The following is a 24,486-nucleotide window of genomic DNA, read 5'->3' as shown; positions in this document are numbered from 1 at the left end:
TGACTGTATGTGATGGATTTGGGCACCGGGGTAAGAATGTATTTCGGTGTCTGAACTGGTTTTGGTAATTCGATTCAGGTTAGATGATCCAATTATTAAGGTTGATTTCTTTAGAGCAGGTAGTTTCCATAATGATTTGTCCTTGGTTTGGTGATAATACGGTTTGGTAGCGGATATAATGGTCGTCGACGGTGTGATTGGTACTGGTTTGGTAGTTGTTAGAATTGTAGCATTGGGAACGGACTGGGATCTGGTTCGAGGAGGGGAAGGTCTGGATACATGTCTCGACTTGGATGGGGACTGAGGGGTGGTTTGCTGGTCCAAAAACGCACAGAAGGAAGAAAGGTTGGCGGATCCTGGATCACGTGGTGAAGATTCAGATGGTGTGGAAGGGGAAGACGAGTCTGAAAGTGAAAAGAGAAGGGGTGTGCCCTCTCTACGAGAGCGTTTACCTATGTCTGCTGGACTAGGGGTAGGTGAACTTCGGGCTCGTTTAGGGGTTTGGTTCGGCAGCGTGGTAGCTCTAGATGGTGCAGGTGTAGTGTCCATTTCAGTTGGTAGAGATATGGTTACTCTGGTTTTTGTTTCGTTGATTGTTTGGTAGAATTTGGAAATTACAGCTTGAGTGAGACGTTTCCCATAGGAGCGACGGGCCCAGGACAGGGCATGAGAAACGATGCGGTCGACGGCAGGTGATGATAAAGACTTGGTACGAATGGTGGTCAGCTTCTCTTGAAGTGTGGTTTGGTAATGGTCGATCAGGACCTGCGTAACCTTACAGAGCCATGTCCGGTTGAGGGATCTAATATTCGCGTCGACAGCTGATGTTTTCATTGCTGGACGGATAAAACCATCTAACTCAGAGACTTTGCGTTTGAAGGTAAATGCTGGTTGGCCTTGCTGTTGAAGGGTAAGGATTGCCAAATGATGGAGGCACTGCAAAACTTGGAAGAACACCTTCACAAAGGGTTCTTCCTCCTTATGAGTGGGGACTGGTTGGCGTCGGTGGGCTGGTAGTCGTTTCTGTTGTTGGTCAGGTCGATGGTTACCTCTTGATTGGTAGGCTGTGTTGCACTAACTGTATAGAGGTTAAAGGGCGATAAAAAAATGTAACGTAAAAATTCTTGGTTATCTTTCCACTTTCCTTTCAAACATACATATGTAACATTAATTTTAAAGCAATTATCGAACAATAAAACAACAAACTGGAGTAATATGATAGAATAACATAATTACTCAACAATATTTGGTAATTTAGTAACATAAATATCAAATAACCTCTGGATTCTCTCACGGTCGAACCCTATTTTGAAAAGCCTATTAGATTTTCAAGATGGAATTGGTACTTCTATTTTTGATAGAATATGTTCTTTCTGGACCCATATTTCATCAGATCTATTGGGCCATTTAAACAAATCCTTTGAAGCAAACATGAAAGAAACATCGACATCATCATCATCTGATTCTAATATCTTTCCAATATACCACTTCTGATCTTATACACATGCTACGAAATCGCCTTCATCAAACGTGCATTTGGCATCAACAACATACTGTTCTTCAAGTTGATGAGCATCATCAGGTGTATGAGTATCATTAGGTGTATGATCGTCACTTGTCGTATGATCATTAGTAGGGATATCAATAGGTGAAGGTAGCACAAAGTATCTCTGGTATTTATTTTGTTTGTGTCAACACCAACCACAGCATGATATTTCATGGTACCTTTTACTGGTTTGACTTTAAGTTGAGAAATTAAGTTCTGCTTTTCCTGACATTGAGGTTTGTCTAACCATAAATCAATTCCTTGATAGTCGAATTAGTAGCCCAAACGAAAAAGTCAGACGCATCTTGGATAACAGCAGCACCCATCCGCATGGCTTCATCTGCTAAATGTTTCGTTGTTCCGCCCAAACCATCGCACAGACCTTTTCCATGTCCGGCCTCGAAATAGTTACATTTTGCTGGAAATCCATACAAATTTCTATGTTGGAAAATGACATGAAATATGTGTTTATTTCTGTACTGACTGGATGGACTGTCAGTCCGGTAGTGAATGCAGGAAATATCACTATCCAGTTTTCTCAATTCAGGAATTAATATATCAATAATTGACCAGATGGTTGCTGCATTATGCGATAGCTCATCAGAGATTACAACAAACCTTTTATGTTTTAAAACATCACCACTTTTATAATAGGCGACAATTGGATATATTGTAACTGATGGCTGATTCCAGTACGCACTCTGAATTTCATCAACAGATCGGCATGTATAATTCTCCGAGATGTCCATTTGGACTATAATATGATTCGATGGATCTTTTAAGTATTTCATCTGATTGTACTGCTCCTTCATCATTCATCATTCATCAAATTCGGCAAATTCAATTTTCAAATCAACTATGAACTCTCCTTTTCGTTTGTTCTCATTTACGATTTTCATTGTTTCAAGACTTCATCATCATCATCATCATCATCATCATCATCATCTGAATTGACATAGAATTTGTCTCTCCTTAAAGCGGCAATTCGTTAAATATTTCTCTAAACAATGATTTTGTTTTATAATTCAATAATTCAGACTTAAACTGTTTTTATGGATGGAATCATGCCATGATTGCATATAAATATCATGAAGTCGAAGTTTGACAGCAGCTTTCAGCCAATTTGGGTTTATTGAGCAATAGTTATTCCAAATATTTGACATTCCACAATTATCAAAAACTGATTTTATTTTAGTTATCCAGTTGGACTTGAAAATATCGCGATCATGTAATTCTTTCAAGAGTAACAGAATAGTGCGAGAGAATTTGCTTGCTTTACCTTGCAAAATTCTTCGCCAGAACAAGACCATTCGTAGTTCAATTTGTACCATAAGAGGATACATACCCGTTTCCCCATAAAGCATGCAGTTTGCTACCCTAGACTGTAGACCTAAACGATTTCTCAGAAAATTGCGGAAAAATACTTGCGAGGGTGAAGTATTACCAAAGCCCCATATCTCACTACCATATATGAGTATAGGCACTATTGTTTTGTCGAATAGTTCCAATTGAGTTTCAAACGGGAGGTTAAGATTTTTAGACTTAGCATTTAAACCATGTAAAGCCCTCTTTGCTTGTACAAGTTGCTTATTTATAGCTTTGTTAAAATACCCATTATAGCTGAAAGTTACCCCTAAATAAACATATTCACTTATAACTTCTAATTTATCATTACAGAGTTTAAAATCGGGGTAGCGTCTAACTTTACCTCGAGAGAAAATGACTAACGTGGATTTGTTACAGTATTCTGTAACAGCATCTAGTGCTTTTTGTAAGTCTGATTCGTTAGTACCATTGTATCATCCGCGTAGAGCAGAGCGTACAACCTGAGGAATATTTCGACATGATCATCGCTTAGGTAATTTTTAATTTCCGATGATAATAGATCCAATCCATGATAGTTTTTACTTATATGAAATTCAAAATCATTCATGAAAATAGCAAACAATAATAGTAATAAGTTTTCTCCTTGTCAAACCCCCATTTCACAATTAAAGAAATTGGAGAGCACATTGTTATGTCGTACACAGGATTATAAACCAAGTTAATGATTTTGCCATTAATCCCATTTGCAATTAGTTTTGAAAATATCGCTGCTCTATCCAATAGATCAAAGCATTTTCTATAGTCTATAAAAGCGCAATATATTCTTTTCTTCTTGAAAGTGGGATTCAAATTGTTCAATGAGATTGAAGTTTTCTTTTGATTTTGCTTATAGCCATGATTTAATATGCCCCATTATTCTTTCGGGTCTTTCCGTTTCAGATATTTCAGTTTCAAATATAAATCGTTATAGTAATTGCGTTTAGTTTTCTTAAGTAGAATTTTATACTCTTTCTGTAACTGCTTAAATTCATTTAAAGAGATATAGTTAATTGACTTTTTGACTTTTCTCTTAGATTTAAGATATATTTGCCTAAATTCAGAGCATTTTTGATTAAACCAATTTTGCTTAACTTTTGCTTGAGTCCTCTTATGGCCAGGTTTTATTACTTTTTGCAATCCAACATTCTTTGCAGATTTCAGAATAAGATTGCATAGTTCTTTCGTTATCGTGTCAATATCACTCTTACTATTTATTTTAGCATTGAGTTTTTCATCTAAAATTTTAATATCATGATCTTCAAATGCGTTAGTAACGAGACTGGACAATGCACTGTCCCAAGTTGATAAGTGAATCGTAGTTACAGACGGAGATGATTAATTTAACACTTATAACAGGTAATTAAAGGTCAAATTCAACGAAAATAAAACCCCTCCGTGGATAGCCAATCCCCGGCAAATGTTAAAAATAAACAAATCCGTCCGATTGCGAGTTCCGAATGTTGTCACATAGTCACGCTACACCTGCTTAAAAATCGATTATGTTGACAGTTTAGACTGAATTACGTCCCCTATTTGTTACGTCATGAGAGCCATTCGAGAAACCGCTCGAAATTTACTGAGGCCTACTTCTACTTGACTGGATCTACGCATGGCTCATTTCATCGATAATAGTGATAGTGAGGGCGAAATTCCAGAGGTAGATTTGTCAATACGAATTCAACCCTATATGTTCGAGCCTGTACGAGAAAATCTGCAAAGGGAAAGTGACAATTCTTCTAGTTCTAGCTCTTCTGAAGACACGGACGAGGAAGCGTCACAAGGCGAAAGTGAAAGTATTTGGTAGGCTATAAAATATTATTTATTTACTGATTCATTATTATTCCAAAGTCTCTGTACATTTTATTATTTTTTCAATTCAAACCAAAAGCCACCTGGTAAATTTATTTCTTCAAATAGCACCAAATGATAAAATAAGTCACATGATATAATCCCAGGTAAATACGGAAGGAAAGTGAAAGTGGACTTGGAATTATTTGGCTCTACTCTACCGTGGTCGCAAACTCAGTGGTATATCGAAATCTGTCGATTTTTGTTAAAGTTATTTAATATATTGAAACTAGTATTTCAATTCTCATAAAAATTAATGAAGACAGTAAATGATCATTATTCAGCCATTCAGGTACAAGTGACATTTATGTTTAGCCTATATCATTATTTAAAGGTGCTAAGGAATTAATTTGCTCCCATGTTCTTATTATTATTCAGGTGCAAATGTGAAAAGTGCAGATCAATGCCAACAGCTAAAGAAAACAAGTGCTGTAGGAATATGAATGTTGTGGATGGTAAGATTGAAGAGGAAGGTCTTACTTGTAATAACTGAGCATGAAGGGTTTGTGGCCAATTGTCTGAACAGATATGTATTGGTGACATCATACTACGAGTATGTTCAAGATAATGGTCCTTTGGATCAACACGAAAGGATTCACAGGTAAGTTTAAAATACATTGTGTAAATTTTTTTTGTCTTTCCTATATTCATAAATTATGTAAAATACTGAATGGAGAATATATGATTGTAATTGAATGTTTTTGTTAATATTGCACGTTTTTAATATATGAGGTCAACATCTTCTGAATGTACTTCTGCATTAGTATTTTTTCACATCTTTTAACTATTTCAGAATATATCGCCACATAGCATACCGCAGATTTGTAAGATGGATATACCAAAGACTTGGAAAGAAGAACAGGCATATTTTGCCTTCGTGTGTAGTGACCAAAATCCGGGAAGCATTTCCTTCTCAGCATTATTGTGGTTTTAAATATCCAAATTAATACATTTTGTAAATAAAAACTACATAAATATATATTGAGGTTTTTTTAATTAAATCGGGAACAATGTGCATTTACAATGTCACGTTTTTCAGCATGGACTCCTTCCTTTGCTTTCCTGGCGAACAACAGCGCCCATCTCCACCCAGTCGCAATGGTTCACCAGCTGACCTTGCATAATCAAACAATCTTGTCTGGCTGCCTTCCCAGACATCATTAATGGTAGGTACCAGGTACAAACTCTGGATGTTCATGAAAGTCGATATGCTAAACATTTGTATGCTAGCATGGTTACACAGCGTAATGAATTTCTGAGCACTTCCACCAGAAAACAAAATGGCTCCGGCAACTATTAAATTTCCAAGAGGCATAATACTTGACGTCGGCTGACTTTCCCAATGTTTATTGGCACAACAGTTTTTACTTTGACATAACTGCCTACAACAAACTTGGAAATTTCGCACAGACACCCACATGAAGTGCATTTCCTAAACAGATTGTCTAAACAGGATTCAAAAACAATGAATTTGCGTTCTTTAGCAGGGTTCTCTTCATTATGTTCAGTGTCTGACAAATCTTCATCTGGAATCCAGTCAGGGTCATCTTGAGAATCATCAGTTATAGTAAAACTTGTGTCCAATGAAGTATCACTTTTCTCTTCTGTCAGTGTACCCTTGTTGACTAGTTTGATGACAGAGGCAACTCAATGTTGGTCTGGACCTTTGCATGACGTCTCTTCTGAAATAAAAAGATTTTCCATTAATTAATTTCCATTCAAATTAAACACAAATTTCAACTAGTCTAGATTCTAGGACAGCCAATACCATAAACAATGAGGCATAACATCTGGAGAAAAGTTGAAGCCTTCAGGTACATATTAGGCATATACCTTTGAACAAATTATGGTCTGAAATTTCACCTCGGTAAAATCATATTTCCAAATAATTTTTTTTTAACAGTTGGCATTATCATTAATCATTAAAATTTCAATTCATATAAAAATAATCGGCAATCGATTTAGAAAATGAGACACACACTGACAGTGACAGTAGGCCTAGTCTACTTTACCCCTATGCGTCTTCTCTTTTCAAGAGCTGTTGATTTTCTGTTTAGGTCTAATGCCGATGGATTCTTTTGCGTACGTTTACCATTATTATTCTGTGGGTCGGTGTAATCAAATATTGTTGGTATAGCACCAGTTATCAACATCTTTGTCTTCGCTTGAAACCCAACGGCTTGTACTGGCTTGGTTGAAATCCGTCTCTTTTCAGTTTGATGGTCGATTCCTTTCTCAATTTCGGATCCTTCGGAAATAAATACATACTTATTCTATTTCCCGACTTCACAGTACAATTCATAGCGGCACACTGGACCATTTTCAATAATGTTAAAAAGTTTCGCTTTGTAGATCGTCGTATTTCTCTTTCTTACAGAAGGCAGTAGGTTAAGATCACGTGACCGCGATGGCTCTAGTGACGTAACTCGTAAAGGGACATAACCGTTGTACATACAAAATAACTCACGACACAGGTAAACGTTTCAGTCACCTGTACATGTTCCTGAGGCCGAAATCGCGTAAATAAAAGAAACGATGCTTTAAGATGGTATTTTATCTATTTAATCATCACACATTGAAGGATTTCAAAGAAAGTATTCATATTGACCTTTAAGGGATTATCAGATTATCGGGTTGGTAATCAAGTTATTGTAATACCAAGCAGTGGCTTTATACTTCACTAGACTAGAGATGTCATTAAATTTTGCATTTGACCGACATTGAAAGCCATGTAATAGTAGTGTTGAAATGGTTAGTGAATTTTACGAACAGGGTAATCGTCGGCGATAACCGTTTGTTACCCGTGTAATTCCGGAAGATTATAAAAGGAGTCAAAAACTAAACTAGAGTAAGTGTAAATGAGTACCCATGAAGATTTTGGCTAGTTCCCCGCGAATTGTCGGTACAAATCGACAGATACCAAACAACCCATTGATGACAGAGTTCAGACGGACCTGGCGCCATTGTCACTCATTGCTACAGTCTTTAGATAGGTAGGTAGATGACAAGTTAACGTTCGCTTCCAACGGATGCTGATGTCGCAAACTATACAGTCTTTAACAGATCAAAGGTTTTTATACCAGTTGTGGGGTCAGTGTAATGAATGAGTGTATCTTGACCACAATTCTTGCAACTCCTTAGTGTTTTGATAATTGATACCCTATCTTGATTTATTAATCTCAACTATTCAATCAATAAAAGATATATTTACTAAAGAAAACAGCTTAAAGACTCATACAGTGACGAATTACTTCTTATAAAATTGACGGTTAACCGATTATCTCAAATCAGACCCGGTGAAATACTACCCGAAATCGGTTAATTGATTAACCGTTTCAACACTATGTAATGGCTAACCTATACTTGATGTCCGATAGAGGATATTGACCGCCTTACAGAACCAAATCAACATCCCTGTTCTGCTTTTACACAACGTAAAGCAGACATTTTCAAAACTTTTAAGGCTCATATCTATTTTTTTTTTTTTTTTTGTGTTGACCTTTTGACCATCACAAAAGTTTTTGTGCTTGACAAGATCTCTTCAATATTATATTTTTGTTGTGCAATGCATACTTCCGGTTTTACAGCTATGTGAAAATCAACTTTTTACTACAAATGGTAACACCTTTTACTGTCAAATGTTATCAAAGTCATGTGTCTTTCAATGCCGAACGTTTAATGGTTTACTACCGAAAGTTAAAATGTTTTTTCTTTTTGGTTAAAAACCCACGTTTTCACCAAAGTAGCAGGTCGGACACACACTGTCCTGGTTCCGTCCACGGATCTTTTTAACATTATCCCTGAAATTGTGAACCTGACTAAGTATTGATGTACAATTATATCTGTGTCAAGGTGTTACGAGAATAGAATTCCCATGTAAAGCACAGGCCTAGGTCATGAAGTAAGTCAGTAAGTACTAAAAAAAAAAGCGGTATCTAATCATCACGATCATCTGAAGCAAATCTCATATATATTTAAAAAAAACAAAATTTTGTATACAAAAAGCTTCTCTTCTTATAAGTCACTCAGTTTTTAACTTGTTCAGATTCAAACCAGCTCCTCAGATCTTTAAGTTTGATCCCACCTTGGTTTTTTTTGTTGTTGAGATTTTGATGTGTTTATTTATTTTGATGGTTTTGATTCATTGTTTTCTCATTTGGTTTAATTTCTATAGTGGTGATTGAGAAAACTTTAATGTATAACAGTCCATGTACCCTTCCAGTTATTCCTAAACTCCTTCATTTTGTAGATCTTTTATCGAAAAGAAAGAAAAGAAACTAAATTTTTACATGGATTAGGTTTATCAGGTTTCTTTCTACCAGCTGATCCTTGGACGAAACTCTTGGCATTGGTCTTTTCCAGATTATCTAGAATTATGAGTGAAGATGAATTATTCAAGGTCATGAGACGCCAATAGAACCCATTGCCAAGCAAATGATGTCATGTAAAAATGATAAATTAGTTTGTTGGTATCAAATGGTAATAAACAGAATAGTCACATGAATTAATTTACCTATGTATGTTTCAGGGTTTATGCAGTGCCTTTGATGTAATAATGGTTTGTAGAATAGATATGTTGTCTATATTGAAGATTCGTTCATCATCATCGTCATCATTAATCAATAATTATAACAACAATGTGACTAAACAGGTATTATTTTTATTCTAGTTTGTTTACCCTGAAGATTTAGTCACCTTTCTCGTATCATGGAAGTTTGTAAATGGAAAGTTTGATTGGATAGAGCCAATCAGGGTCCTAGAGAAAAAGTGAATATAAAGCCGTTATGTTTACAGCCTTTCTGTCAAGGGCTCTGATTGGCTGATTTACAATCCAATCGGAATGCTACATTCCATGATACAAGAATAGTGGCTTTTGCAGTCAAGGTATAAGTACAAAGTTCGTAATAGCTTGACATTGTGAAGATTTATTTGCTTATGGTTGGGATTGTAATCAGCAACTGTTCTTTCTTTTATTTAAATTTCATTTCATCGTTTATATGTCCAAAAAAAAAGGAAAAGTAAAATGTTATTATTCATAAATGTTATATCCTTTTATTCAGAAATATAAACCATGGTTAAAGTATTTGTTATTACGTCAGCTGTGTTTGTTATTATCTGGTGTATTGTTATTGATTTTGCGCTGGAGAATCATGGGATATGCTACACCAACATTTCAAATTCATGACAATCCACATTCCTTCGTTGATGGTGCTATATTCCGTGTAAGTTATCCAATATGTTTTCTTCATTGATCATGCTATAAATTTTAGAAATTTGATTTAGGTTTTCTACTATACCAATTAAAATTTCTGTTGTTGGTATACTATTTTTGTCAGTGGCCCATTCTAAATTCGCTATAAGATATTCATGTTCACATATTTCATAATGTTTGTGTTATGATTTATTTATTACAGGCTATAAATTATATTTATCTTTATGCAATAAATATATGGATATTGATAAATCCAGGATGGTTATGTTTTGACTGGAGTATGGGATGTATTCCTGTTATAACATCATTCAGTGACTACCGTGTTTATATAGCAACTACATTTCTAGCATCCATTATTTTGTTGTTGTTATATTCTGTTAAAGATACCAGCAAACATCAGAGGTAGGCACATACTCTAGAGGTATTAGAAGTGGCGGAGTCAGGTTGACGTCCAAGGGGGGGGGGGGGGGGGGAATATCTGAAGTTGCCCAGATTTCTAACCTAGATATGAGAGTCATGCCTGAAAAACTTGCATAGGATGTTTAATAGGGGGTTGCTTCCCCCTCTGCGGCTCCGCCACTGGGTCTTACATTCCTAGCATCCATTATTCTAGTGTGTTCTTCGAATGTACTGCTTTGTTATGCAAATGTTTTTTTTTTTTTCGAATTGGGGTCATCACATATATACTGTTAAAATTCTCCCGTTAATGCCATGAGAGTAAATCTGATGAATGTATTTTCACGCATTTTTTTCCAACCAGAAATGACGTAGAACAAAATCCATTTTTAACGTTTTTGTATTTACGGCTCCAGTTTGGATCGGATTTGTGAATTAAATTGCGCTATTGGCTATTCAAAGTATTTATATATTTTGACTTTTGTCGCTGACTTTTTTACTTTCAATTTTTGAGGTTTTTCACTTTTTTTCTAACTTCTACAATTTTATTTCGATCGATATGAAAACTTAAATATAGGTAGACATTTTGATTGCAAACTAAAATCAAATTCTTTTTCCAATTAGTTACAAAAGTCCCAATTAAGATGATGGAATGAATAAATTTGTGTGTGGACGGGCTTTTCTCTTGCTGGAAGGTGTGGTTTTGACGTCTTACAAAATGCGGTATGTGGGGTCGGAGAACCTGGTTGATGTAATGTGTGATTCTGGAAGTCAACAGATCCAAGTCTCTAATTGCACCCCATATCATAATGCTTGATACTCCCCACGGGTCACTTTCAACCACACACTGTTCTGTAAAACGTTCACCTCTTCTTCGACACACATGTACTCTGCCATTTGCAGATGCCGCCAATGTTGTCGTTTGGTTGCCCTTGCAAGACGTTTCTGACGATGATGGGTAGTGAGTACTGGACCCCTGTATGACGACAAGACTGGTTTCCAGATTTCGAACGGTATCAGCACTGATGGGTTGCTGATGGTGGCCAATGATCTGACAAGCTCTCTGTGCGGATCTGTCATGCAGATGTTGCCACAGGATATTGTGATCTTGTCTTGGGGTTGTGACTCGGGAACGACCAATACATGGACAGTCATTAGTGCTGTTGGTTGTGTTGTAACGAATCCAAAGTCTCTCAATGGTTCGTACTCTACAGTTCAATGCATTGGCAATGACTTTTAACAAATTGTTCGTCATTTAATTGTCCGATGGCTTGTTCACGGTGTTGGAAGGTTAGACCTGCCATGAGCTCACTGTCTTCACAGCAAATGAATTCTCAGAAGTCGTCACTTTGTTTTTATACAGAACTTTGGTACGTGTTGCAGGTGCTTTTTGATTTTCTTCCGCATCACTTACAAGGTTCACAACTCTTAAATCAAATGTCATAAACTGGCCTTTTTAAAGTCTAAATATCATATTTATAAAGAAAAATAACAAATGTTATAGTGCACGACTTTGTCCAAATAATCTAAAAATGCGACGTTTCTTTTTCTGTTGAGTATATGTGAGTTATACCAGGGGGATAAATAGGGGTAAATAATGGACTTATCGGTATTTCAATTACTTATTCAGTATGTCGGTATTTCAATTACTTATTCAGTATGTCAGTATTTCAATTACTTATTCAGTATGTCGGTAATTCAATTCAATTCACTATCTGTTTTTTTTTTTTTACAGTTTATTAATTTTGTCATTGGTATTACTGATAGTGCCCTTTTTACCAGGGTCTAATATATTTTTCCGTGTTGGGTTTGTGATAGCTGAGAGAGTATTATATTTATCCTCAGCTGGTATGTGTATGTTGATAACTTATGGTATAATCAGTTTAGCCAAAGGAACTGAGAAGAAAAGAGTAAGTAAATTGTTTTTTCTGCTCTAATCAACAACATTTTGGATTATTTTGGGCAAACTATTTACCGACAATTAGTCATGTGACTCACTCATGACGAAGAAATGTGAACATGTTAAAAATCCCGAAAACTGCCGATGAGCTCCCTTTTCTTTCATATTAAGTACTGTTAGCTTTTATTATTTGGTTTCAATTTGAATTTTGTGTTTAATGTAATGCAATCATCACCCATGAATGTACGGTTACAGAATGCTAATCACAGGATTTCATTTACGATGGAGGGAGGGATTGGGAGTGTCATCTGAGCAACCCAGCTCCCCTTTGCAGATTTGAAATGGCACAAGTCATGATGGGGGTCAGCCTCTTCCTAGAAAATCTAAAGCTATTTTGGAAGTGAAATTAGAATAAATTTTTATAGCCTAAAAACGCCAATGAATCTGTGGTGGCTATATGAGCTATCTGATTCTGAATTCCCATAGAAGCTGCTATATTCATTTCATGGAGATGACCTCTACAATTTGTATACGCCGTCCCCCCTGTCCGTCAACTTTTCTGGTGAACACAATAGAGTCTACAGTTTTTATTGATGAGTTCTTGAATTTGAATTTGACAAATTTTTGATGAACAGTTTTTGAGTTATTGCCCTTGACTTAGGAAAAATTTGTTTGTGAACAAAATATAGACTTTAGTTTTAATGAAACTTGGTGTGAGCATATATATTGATGAGATCTTGGTCAAGTTCCAATCTGATGATTTTCGGTGATCGATTTTTGAGTTATTGCCCTTGATTTAGGAAAAAACGCATCAAAGTATGGTAGTGAACACAATGGAGACTACAGTTTTTATCTGATTTTAATGAAACTTGGTGTGATCATTTATGTTGATGAGATCAAGTTCGAATTTGACTATTTTGCTATAAACAGTTTTTAAGTTATTTCTCTTGACTTATCATAAGCATAACAGAGACTATCATTCGTGAAGTTTTAAAAAGTCGTAACTCAGGATTTGACGAAAAATGACTTTTTGTATTTCTGATTTCCTCATCGGTTGGTGCGTCTTTTCATCTGGTAGCCATAACTCTACCCCAATTAAAAATCCTTATATGATCATGTGTCAAATTGTCTTATATGGATTGGAGAAAATTTTGAAGTGTAAAATATCATATCTCGAAAAAAAGTTTGCATGTAAGCAGTAATCTTCCAAGAAGCTTTTAAATCATTATAATCAAATAAGTAAGCTCTGCGTATTTGTTTGTGTAAATTTTTATTCATGGCTGTGAATCTAAAATGCTCTTAAACTTCAATTATCATCTATTTGTTAGTCTAGGTCATGACATTTTTGAAACTTAGTTTTATGGCCTATATTCATAACAAAATCTAATTTGTGCAAGATATTGTTGATTGAAACAAACACACATTATGTAATAAAATGACATAAACTGTCACCTCTATAGCCAACAAATTTTGACGAGTCAAGGGCAATAACTCAAATTCTGTTGAAGGGCTCGAGGATTTATGAATGCTTTATTCTTGTTACGTCACTAGAAAATGCACGCAATCAACGTTCAAAGCCGTCATGTGACTAGATATGGTGACTATATAACCCACAGCTCGATTGTGATCAATTGTCTTTTTAAAGTAAAAGTTGGCAACCAAAAATGCCAAGGGAGGGACACATAGGGAGGGAGGATAAATCCTCGAGCCCTTCGGGCTATATATTCATATAATCCCTCTCATCCATCGTGCCCTTTGAGCGCTCGGATGAGAGGGAATTATATTCCACTATAGCCCTTCGGGCATCTCGGATTTATGAATGCAATTTTAAAGGGTTGACAACTGAAAAACACAACCAATATTAGATTTTTAATATATATTCTTGAAAACCCTGTGGTACATTATTTACAGTCTCCCTCTTTTAAAACTTGGCAAAAGTATCAGCATTCTTCCAACTGGCAGTCTTCATTACATCTGAAATATTACAACCAGATTTTAATGCCGCTGATGTTGCTGCACTCCAAACTGAGTGAGCATTGAAAATACTAGTATCAATCCCAGCGACCAACATACTCTTCTTGATCCATCCCGCGATGGTGGATGCACAGACAGCACTATGAGTATGAAAAGAAATAAAGAGTTGATCAGACTTCCTTATGTCTGCAGTCTGTTTCAAGTATCTCCTAAGAGTAGCACAAACTTTAACATCTACAAAATTCTATAAATGAATGGAGTACAATGGAGTGTTAACCCATGAAGTCTTCAGGACTTTATTGACTCTTAATGAGACAGAAGAACCATTGTCTAAAATATTGTTTATATCAAATGCAGTTAGTGTTTGACATCTCTGACTAGTACAAAGTGACAATAAGTAGACACATTTATATATTAGGAGTTTAAGGGAAAGATTTTCCAAAGGATGTACGGTGGAAAGATAACGCACCAAGACAGAGACATCCCAGGTCACCAAATATTTAGGCCTAGGAGGCTTCCTATCATAAAGACCTTTCATGAAGCGCCTGACTAAAGACTGATCTTTACCAAGAATTTTCAATGTTTAATTAGCTGATCTGAGAGTGTTAACAACACTATATGAGCTCTCGATTGAGAGATCAGCCAGATGATTTATAACATTTCCTAAAGACGGATCCAGCGGATCATACTTACTTGGAAAAAGACCAAAGACACCATCGGCGCCAGACAAGATCATACTGTTTATTGGTTCCAGGTCTCCAAGACTGGAGTATGATTTCTCGAGACTGCGTTGAAAGGCCTGATTCAAGGAGATATTTCCAGATATTACACATCCTGTAAGGAAAAGGCTTTTCCCTCTGAGTGGATGTAATGCATTGTTGTGAGCCAGACGAAGCAAATCTTTCCTTCGTGGCAACAGAACAGGTGGCTTGATGAGCATGTCTAAGAGTATAGGGTACCATACCTGTGAAGACCATGCTGGAACTACCAGTACAGCTTCCTTCACCATGTCCCTTTTTATACGCCTGCATCTCTCTGTGGACGTTTATTGTTGGCACCCCTGTTGGTTCGTCCGTCCGTCTGTCCGCCCATCCGTCAACATTTGCTTGTAAACTCTCTAAAAACTAGAGTTTTTGATGGAATCAACTGAAATTCGGTATGTGTCTACATATTCATAAAACGAAGATCAAGTTTGAATTTGAGCTATTTTCGGCATTGGAAGCAGAGTTATTGCCCTTGCCCCAAAATCTTGAATATGCTATTTTGATGAAACTTAAAATAAATGTTATTGGACCTAAAGCAAAAGGTTTGAGAAAGTTTAGTTTAATTTCAGACTTTTTAAAGATTTAGGCCTCTTACGTCAGTTTTGAGGAGTTATCGCCCTTTAACTTCTATACAGTAAGTGCTTCATTCAACATCATTTGCTTGTAAACGCTCTAAAAACTAGATTTTTTTGATGGAATCAAATGAAATTCGGTTTGTGTAGACATATTCACGAAGATCAAGATTTAATGTGAGCTATTTTCGACCGTAAGAAGTAGAGTTATTGCCCTTGCCCCAAAATCTTTAATATTTACCATCCGCATGCTGTGGTCCACTATCTTTATCTTTTCGAAAACTCGCAGGATCAGACTGAAAGGAGGAAATATATATGGTTTAAACTTGGTCCAAAGAACGGAAAAAGCCTTAAATGCAACAGAATAACGATCTGAAAACCAAGACACGTATGTTTCCAACTGAGTATTTATACGAGAGGCAAAAAGATCGATATCAGGTGTAAAATATTTCCTACATAGTTTTTGTAAAACATGTTTATTGAGTTTCCACTCAGTGGAGTAGGAAAACTGTCGAGAGAACTTATCTGCCACAGTATTACAGCAACCTGGCAAATGCTGGGCAGATAGAAATATTTTGCGATCAATACACCATAACCAGATATCTTTGACCAGTTCAAATAGAGCATCACTTGATCCTCCAACAATGTTAATATGAGCTATGGCCACAATGTTATCCGATAGAATTCGAACATGTTTCCATGAAACATTACTGGTAAAACGTCTCAAGGCATGGAAGATAGCAAAAAGCTCCAAAAAATTGATGTGCAAACTCGACTCGGAAATGGTCCATAAACCATTAATATGATAGTTATCAAGAACGGCCCCCCAGCCCAAATTCGAGGCATCTGTTGTTAGGACAACTGAAAAATGAAGAACCCATTATATGAATCCACATGGTGAATCCTCCATTCTAATTCATATTTCATATCACTATTAAGATATATTAGAGCGTCATAATCCTGATCATTTCTGAAAAGGGTTAAAGTCTTATGTTTATCTAAATGGTGAATAAACAAAGGAGCAACAATTATAGTCGTTCTTGAAAAGGAACACAGCCCAATAAAAGATTCTACAAATAGTCAGAGTTTCAGATGATAACAAATCACTTGCCATAGTCTTAATTTACATAATCTTATCAGACGTTAAAGAGACTGTGCAAGTCTCTGTATTTATCCATCAAGGATGGAACAGTGTTGGATTTGTCAGCATTGACACAAAAACCAAGACTCTCAGAAAGATCCGATGCCTTCCTAGTTATTTTTATACTTTGATCCCATGTTTTGGCAGAAAAAAGAGAATCATCAATAAAGTAAGAACAGACTATACCTTGTTTTCTTCAGTGAGAAAAAATAGGTTTGAGAGTTTTGGTGAAAATGATAAACCAAAAGGAGTAGTATTAGACCTTTCAATACGTTCGCAAGGGGATTCTGCCACATATTTTTATTCAAAATCATAGCTACCAGTGGGCGTATATTACCTTGCATGGCAAGCTATATTTTTTTTCTATTTTTGTAACCCATGAACAAGAAATGGTTTTAAATGCAGTATTGTGTATATTGTAGGTGATACAGATTGGCATAATATTACTGATTACTTTATATACATCACGATCTATCCAGGTATCTTTCTTTCTTTCATTTTCCATTTTGAGATTCTATAGCACATGATGTCATTTGCTTGATAACCTTGTGACAAATGGCGGCTGTTGATGGTAATGTGAAAGTTTGATGACCTTGAAATAGTCATCTTCATTCATAATTCCAGTCTTCCCAGCTGTAAATGGATACGAAATGTATTATTATACGCCCACATGGAAATGTGTAAATTCCAAATAAAAATGAGAGTTGAATAAAACCAATCATGAAGATGATTAAATGTGATCTCAGTTGTAAAAAAACTATGATGCTTTGACAGGATGAAGATATGAGGCTTTAGACATGAGGCTTTCTGTCAAAATAAACCATTTATTCCTCCAACGTTTCCTGTGTCTAAAAACAAACTTCTTCAGGCAGGCTAAAACAAACACAATTAAAAAAGTAAATGACTGTCATTATTTTGACCGAAGTTTTATTATTTAAAGCCACATTGGAAATGTGGACGTATCTTGTCGTTGCCCTGTCTGTCAGTCCGTCCACATTTCTTGTGAGTACTATAGAGACTACAGTTTCTATTTGATTTTTACTGAAATTTGGTGAGATGATTTATATTCGTGAGATCTTGGTCAAGTTTGAATTTGAGGATTTTTCGATTAAGGGTTTAATAAAACAAATTAGGATTAAGGGTTTAGTAAAATCGCATCCTAATTTGTTCGTCAGCGCAATTGAGACTACGGTTTTCATTTGATTTGAATGAAATTTAGTGATGATTTATATTCATGAGATCTTGGTCAGGTTCGAATTTGAAGAATTTTTTATGAATGTTTTTTGAGTTATTGCCCTTGACTTAGTAAAAACATGTCAAAATTTGTTTGTGAGCGCATTAGACACTACAGTTTTCAACTGATTTTAATGAAATTTGGTGTGATGATTTATATTGATGAGATCTTGGACTGATTCTAGTTTGACAATTTTATGATGAACGTTTTATGAATTATTGCCCTCAAAATTTGTTTGTGAACACTATAGAGTCTACAGTTTTCATTCAATTTTAATGAAATTTTGTGTGATGATTTATATTCATGAGATTTTGGTCTCGAATAAGATGATTTTTTGAAGAACAGTTTTTGAGTTTTTGCCCTTGACTTAAGAAAAATATGTCAAAATTTGTTTATGAACACAAAAGTTTTCAATTGATTTTAATGAATCTTGGTGTGATCATATATATTGATAAGATCTTGGACTGATTTAAATTACACCGATTATTCGATTATTCGATGAACATTTTTTGAGTCATTGCAGTAGTATAAGTGTTTACAGATATACTGCAACTACTCCACTTCACTCCGTAGTTGCAGTAAATCTGTAAACACCCTAGCAGGTGAGCAACTACCCCCATTACCCTCCATACCCCTATAAATCGCCAGGTGAACACAACTTTATTATTATCAATTCAATGGGAGAACATAGCTTTAATGATTATAATTTAATGGGATATAAAAATTCATTCTATGAATAATGAGAATTTCATGCGGAAAATTTCAACTACTTATTATGAACATTTATGTGAATTATATGAATTATTATTGAATTCATGTTAAATGGGTACGACAGCTGAATATACCATCAACATTACAACTCAATCTCCGCAAAGTGAAAGTAAGATTTTATTTTTATATCATCCAATCAAACTTCTTCTTTGCTTCTGAGATTTCTATCAGCCTTTATCATCCAGTCTCTTTTTGTCTATACTTAGTTGCGTTAATTCATTATTGATTTTGTTTGAACGCGAGATACATGTCGCCATTTTAGTCATTAGCTCATGGAGACAAGTACTGTATGGTATCACCCAGCGTAAAGTTAGACTTAACACATATTATTTCCAACATAGAAGAGAATTGTATTGAGGATTATTCAGAGACGGGTATGTAATATTGATTTTTATCGACAGTTTGTATTGTTTTGCTAAATGTAATGTTATACTACGTTATTTAGGTGTGCCAGTCTTGTGAATAGTTAGTGGAGTGTATATAACCCTATTCACAGTAAAATACATTGTGAGTCAATACATGACAGATATAAATGTAATATTTGACAAATATTATTCTTTCTTTTCAGTTTAGCAAAGTAATGAGGAAAAGGATTATTGATTAAAATTTTACTAGTTACGTGGCAATTACTAGTTTGCACCTGCAACCTAGACAGTGTTGATTTATCATTACAATTATTACAGAGTATAACATAAAATGGAGTGATTCAAATGACTACACTGTTAACTTGGCTGATTGCCAAATATAGGACGCTGCGCATGCGTGGACAAAAAGTCTGTGCTTGGTTTTTATATATGGGGGTAGTTTTGTGACCGGCGTGGTACCAGTCGGTTCATCATGTATATTATGTCTTCATCCATGTAAATAAATTATATAATATCAACCAACTTTTCATGGTAGCAGAGCGAAAACAAATATGGCACAAATGAACTACAAAAATCCTCCGGCATTGGGCCCAGAGACAAATTACGAAACGTGGAAAAGTGAAATACAAATATGGCGCCGAGTCACAGATTTAGAAAAGAAGAGACAAGGCTTACTGGGAGAGCCAAAGAAAAGGCCATGGAGATAGATGTCGAAGTATTGAATTCCGATGGTGGATTAGACGCATCGATGAACCAATTAGATGAACTTTTTGAAAAGAATAAGATCGATGAAGCGTATAGCACGTATTCCAGCTTTGCCAATTTGCAGCGGAAAGCGAGTGAATCGATGTCAGACTTTATTTACGAATTTGAAAAGCGCTACAGCAAGTGTAAAAAGCATGGAATGGTGTTACCAGATGCTGTACTTTCATTCAAATTATTGGACTCTTGTGATTTTTCTACGAATGAAAGGAAGTTAGCGTTAACGGCAACAAGTGATTTAAAGTACGAAAATATGAAGTCGGCTTTGACTAGAATATTCGGTAATGAAGGTCAAGGTCAAAGCTCGAAGAAAGAAGATGGTATTTTAATCAAACCGAAAGAAGAAGCCCTTTACACTAAAGATAAACCGAGTTATCAACGGTATGATAAGAGACCGTTTAGAAATTTTGGTAACAAAAATGGCAATAATTCCACTGGTGGAAAATCATCTGTGAATCCAGTTGATAGGAATGGTAAGAGAAGTCGATGTGCGATCTGTCAATCGATATTCCACTGGGCTAGGGAATGTCCAGACAGAGACGCTGAAAGAGTGAAGTACACAGAGACCAGTGGGGCAGACGAGCATGTGACTTTATTTGCAAAAGAAGAAAAAACTACAAATCAAATATTTATGGTAGAGTCTTATGGTAGTGGTGTCATAGATACAGCCTGCACTAAAACAGTGACTGGTAAAAGATGGCTCACCAATTTTCTTGGAAAGTTTAATGAAGAAGAGCGGTCTGCAGTTAAAAAAGAGCCAAGTAGGAAGGGATTCAGATTTGGAGATGGATTACAGGTCAGTTCTTTCGAAAAAGTGACAATTCCTGCAAAAATTGGAGATGTGAAATGTAACATTGAGACGGAAGTAGTGAACACTGATATACCTTTACTACTGAGTAAAGACTCTCTGAAAAAGGCTGAAACAATTTTAGATTTGGTCAATGACAAGGCAGAAATGTTTGGTCAGTCAGTTAATTTAGAATTTACCTCAAGTGGATACTATTGTGTTAATATTCTAGACAATTCATGTGAGGATGTCCTTGTGGTTGATTCAATAGGCCTACAATCACAAGATGAAATGAGAAAAACTATAAATAAGTTACATTTACAATTTGGTCATGCAACAGTTGAACGTTTGACTACCCTTCTAAAGAACTCTGGTCAAATAAAGGAAAATGTTATTGATGTACTTAAATCAGTGGTAGCAAAATGTGATGTTTGTGCACGTTATAAAAGACCAACTCCAAGACCAGTTGTGGGCCTACCTCTAGGAAGTGATTTCAATGATACAGTAGCTGTGGACCTCCATGAACTTGATAAAAATCTTTGGTACTTACACATAATTGATGAATTCACACGATTTAGTGCTAGAACTATTATAAGAAGTAAGGCAGCTTCAGTATTTGTTGATAACTTTATTAAACTTTGGATCGGTATTCATGGTGCCCCTAAAAGATTGTTTAGTGATAATGGGGGTGAATTTAATAATTCACAGGTTAGAGACATGTGTGAAAACTTTAATATAGAATTTAAAACAACTGCTGCTTTTAGCCCTTGGTCCAATTGTTTATTAGAAAGACACAACCAAACACTCACAAACATTCTTCACAAGATACTAGCTGAAAAGATGTGTTGCTGGGAGACTTGTCTAGGTTGGGCGATTATGGCAAAGAACAGTCTGATGAATTGATATATTGGAATTGATTTGAGATGTGATCAAAAAGGGGACATTAATTTAGACCAAAATAAATATGCAGAAAATTTGATGCCTATTAAAATAAAAATGAATGGAACATTTCAGAAAGAAGAACTGTTAGATGAGACTGAAAAGACTGCTTTACGTTCAAAAATAGGTCAGCTCATATGGATTGCTCGTCAAAGTCGACCAGATATTATGTTTGATACCTGTATACTGGCTGGAAAGGTTAAAGAAGCTCGTGTTAAAGATATATTGGAAGCCAATAAGTTAGTCTGGCGTGTGAAATCAGATAAATCTAATTTGTGTTACAGGTATTTGGGTGAAGGACCATTGTCCTTAGTAATTTATTGTGATGCCTCTTTGGCTAATCTTTCTGACGGTGGAACCCAAGGTGGTTATATTGTGTTACTAGTGAATGCGGATGCTGAATTTTCACCTATATGTTGGAATTCCTCAAAAATCAGACGTGTGGTTAGAAGCACTCTTTCTGGTGAAACATTGGCCATGGCAGACGGAATTGATATGGGTATTTTTATCTCTACACTATATTCTGAATTACTTTCTGATAATTGCAACAATAATCGATTGCCACTAGTTTGTATCACTGATAACAAGTCTTTGTGTGATGCTATTAAATCAACAAAATTTGTATCCGATAAAAGATTAAGGCTAGAAATAACTAGTATTAAGGAAATGATAGCAAATAAAATAGTTAGGGAAATTCTCTGGTGCGAGACTGATAAGATGCTGGCAGATTGTTTAACCAAGAAGGGTGCTTCTCCTTATAAGTTACTTAAAACGTTAGAGGATGGTGTTATTCAATTCTAAATGATATGTGCCATGTTAATGTACATAAATGTATATGTGTTGAAAATTTTTAATTCAAGTGTTATGAGATACTACCAGTGCAGTAGAGAAAAACAAACAAACAAAAAAAAATGTTTGAGATGAATATAGAAAACAACAAAGACAAAAAACTAACAATTTTAGTTTTGTATATTTTATTGAACTTTTTACAATTGGTAATTTAACAAACAGACAAAAAAATAATAGTGAGATTGTTAACTTGGCTGATCGCCAAATATAGGACGCTGCGCATGCGTGGACAAAAAGTCCGTGCTTGGTTTTTATATATGGGGGGTAGTTTTGTGACCGGCGTGGTACCAGTCGGTTCATCATGTATATTATGTCTTCATCCATGTAAATAAATTATATAATATCAACCAACTTTTCATACACTACGTGACTATTCGTAACCAAGTAGAGCTACTGGCCCACCTAGGCAACGGTTTAACATCATTTATGTTTACCTTGACAACATCACGTAATGGTCTAATGTATACAGTTTTTTATTGATTCAAATATTTACCTTGATAGATTTATTTATTGATTCAAATATTTGTAATTCAGTTTAATAAAAGCATTTATTTTATGTTAAATCTTCTGTATTAAAAATATGGGAGTTATTCTTAAACACGAAAAGCATAATTTTACCTACAGTGGGGATGGGTTTTTATCTGCGTTGACGTCTCTTATAACTCATTTCATCAGGCGCCAAGGCCGTTTCTTCTTTAGGTCAGGCCGCACATACCAGACTTATTCAGCGAAATGGTTTTAGAAGCAGGTTCAAATATAATTGAAACCATTAAACACCCTAACAGGCAAGCAACTACCTTTATACCCCTATAAATCACTATTACTACTACTACAAGGCAGATACAACTTTATTATTATCAATTCATTAAAAATGTCTCTAATAAAATATCATACTCCCAAAACATATTTTGGCTCAGGAGACATTCAAAAATCTCTAACTAAACTTCCTGGATTTCTTTGGCTAAATATTCGGGCAAAAAACATCTCGCAGGGCATAACTACACTGGCTCAGGAACCCGTTTAGATTTACGACTACATTCACACGATATTAAGAACCTATTAACAGAATAGACCAAGCAGCGCTAAAACACGATATTCTATATAGAGATCATACAGACTTAAAATCTAGACATAAAGCGGATCAACAAATGATTCACGAATTAGAATCTATTCCAAATCCTACTTTTAGAGAAAAAGTTGAAAGAGCTCTAGTCACAAGACTTTTAAAATCAAAAATGAAATTAGGCATGGGAATAGCAGATGAAATTCATAAAGAATTCAGAAAAACTAAAAACTTTTTAAAAGTTAAAGTTTACGCAAAAGATGATATAGCTGATTTAATTAATATGCCAGTCGAAAGAGGTTATAAATATTGTTTAACAGTAACAGATTTATATACAAAATATGTTTGGGTTATTTCTCTAAAAACCAAATCAGGAATGTCAGTCAAACCTGCTTTTCAATCTGACAGACAACACAAAAAGTTATGGGTAGATCAAAGAACCGAGTTTTATAACAAAAATATGAAATCTCTTGGATTTGAAATTTACAGTACATATAACGAAGGTAAAGCCATAGTTATTTAGAGATTTTATAGAACTCTGAAAAATAAATTATTCAAAAAGTTCACAGAATTGATTTCCCAAGAATGGCTTAAAATATTACCAATTGTTGTTGATGAATGTAATAACAAAATCCTAACACGACCAGATACTACCATGAACTTTCAATTAATACGATGGGCAAAAGATCTGGGTGTGGAGCTTTTTTTCTATTGTATGCGTGATGAAATATCATCACTAAAAAATCACAAAAAGTATAACTAATATCCAAACTTCAGATAAAAAAGGCGTTCATCATTCTGCTTTATTCAAATGTATTTTTTTGATTCATATGGATTAGATCCAACTAAAGAAATAATTGATTTGAATTATCATCCAATAAAATGGTCTACTTTTCAAATTCAAAAACAAGGAGATAAATTTTGTGGTCAACTATCTCTTTGAGTTTTATATAAATTAAGTTTAGGCGAACCATTTGAACAAATTATTATAAATCTAG

General features: G+C 35.2%; 1 protein-coding gene across 1 annotated transcript in view; it reads left to right on the top strand.

Moving 5' to 3' along the window:
- LOTGIDRAFT_116230 (hypothetical protein) overlaps positions 1 to 24,486 on the top strand; it is a gene marked incomplete at both ends in the record, with an annotated part of 67,738 nt that overhangs the window by 24,082 nt on the left and 19,170 nt on the right. Inside the window, 5 exons of the mRNA XM_009054918.1 lie at positions 9,288 to 9,398; positions 9,841 to 9,981; positions 10,174 to 10,373; positions 12,103 to 12,277; positions 17,141 to 17,197. Of these exons, the coding sequence (XP_009053166.1) occupies positions 9,288 to 9,398; positions 9,841 to 9,981; positions 10,174 to 10,373; positions 12,103 to 12,277; positions 17,141 to 17,197 (684 nt within the window). The remainder of the gene's footprint in view (positions 1 to 9,287; positions 9,399 to 9,840; positions 9,982 to 10,173; positions 10,374 to 12,102; positions 12,278 to 17,140; positions 17,198 to 24,486) is intronic.

The sequence above is a fragment of the Lottia gigantea genome, assembly GCF_000327385.1.
Source record: "Lottia gigantea unplaced genomic scaffold LOTGIsca_23, whole genome shotgun sequence".
Taxonomy (NCBI): domain Eukaryota; kingdom Metazoa; phylum Mollusca; class Gastropoda; family Lottiidae; genus Lottia; species Lottia gigantea.
The sequence above is the reverse complement of the archived record's forward strand: the minus strand, read 5'-3'. Positions and strand labels throughout refer to the sequence as shown.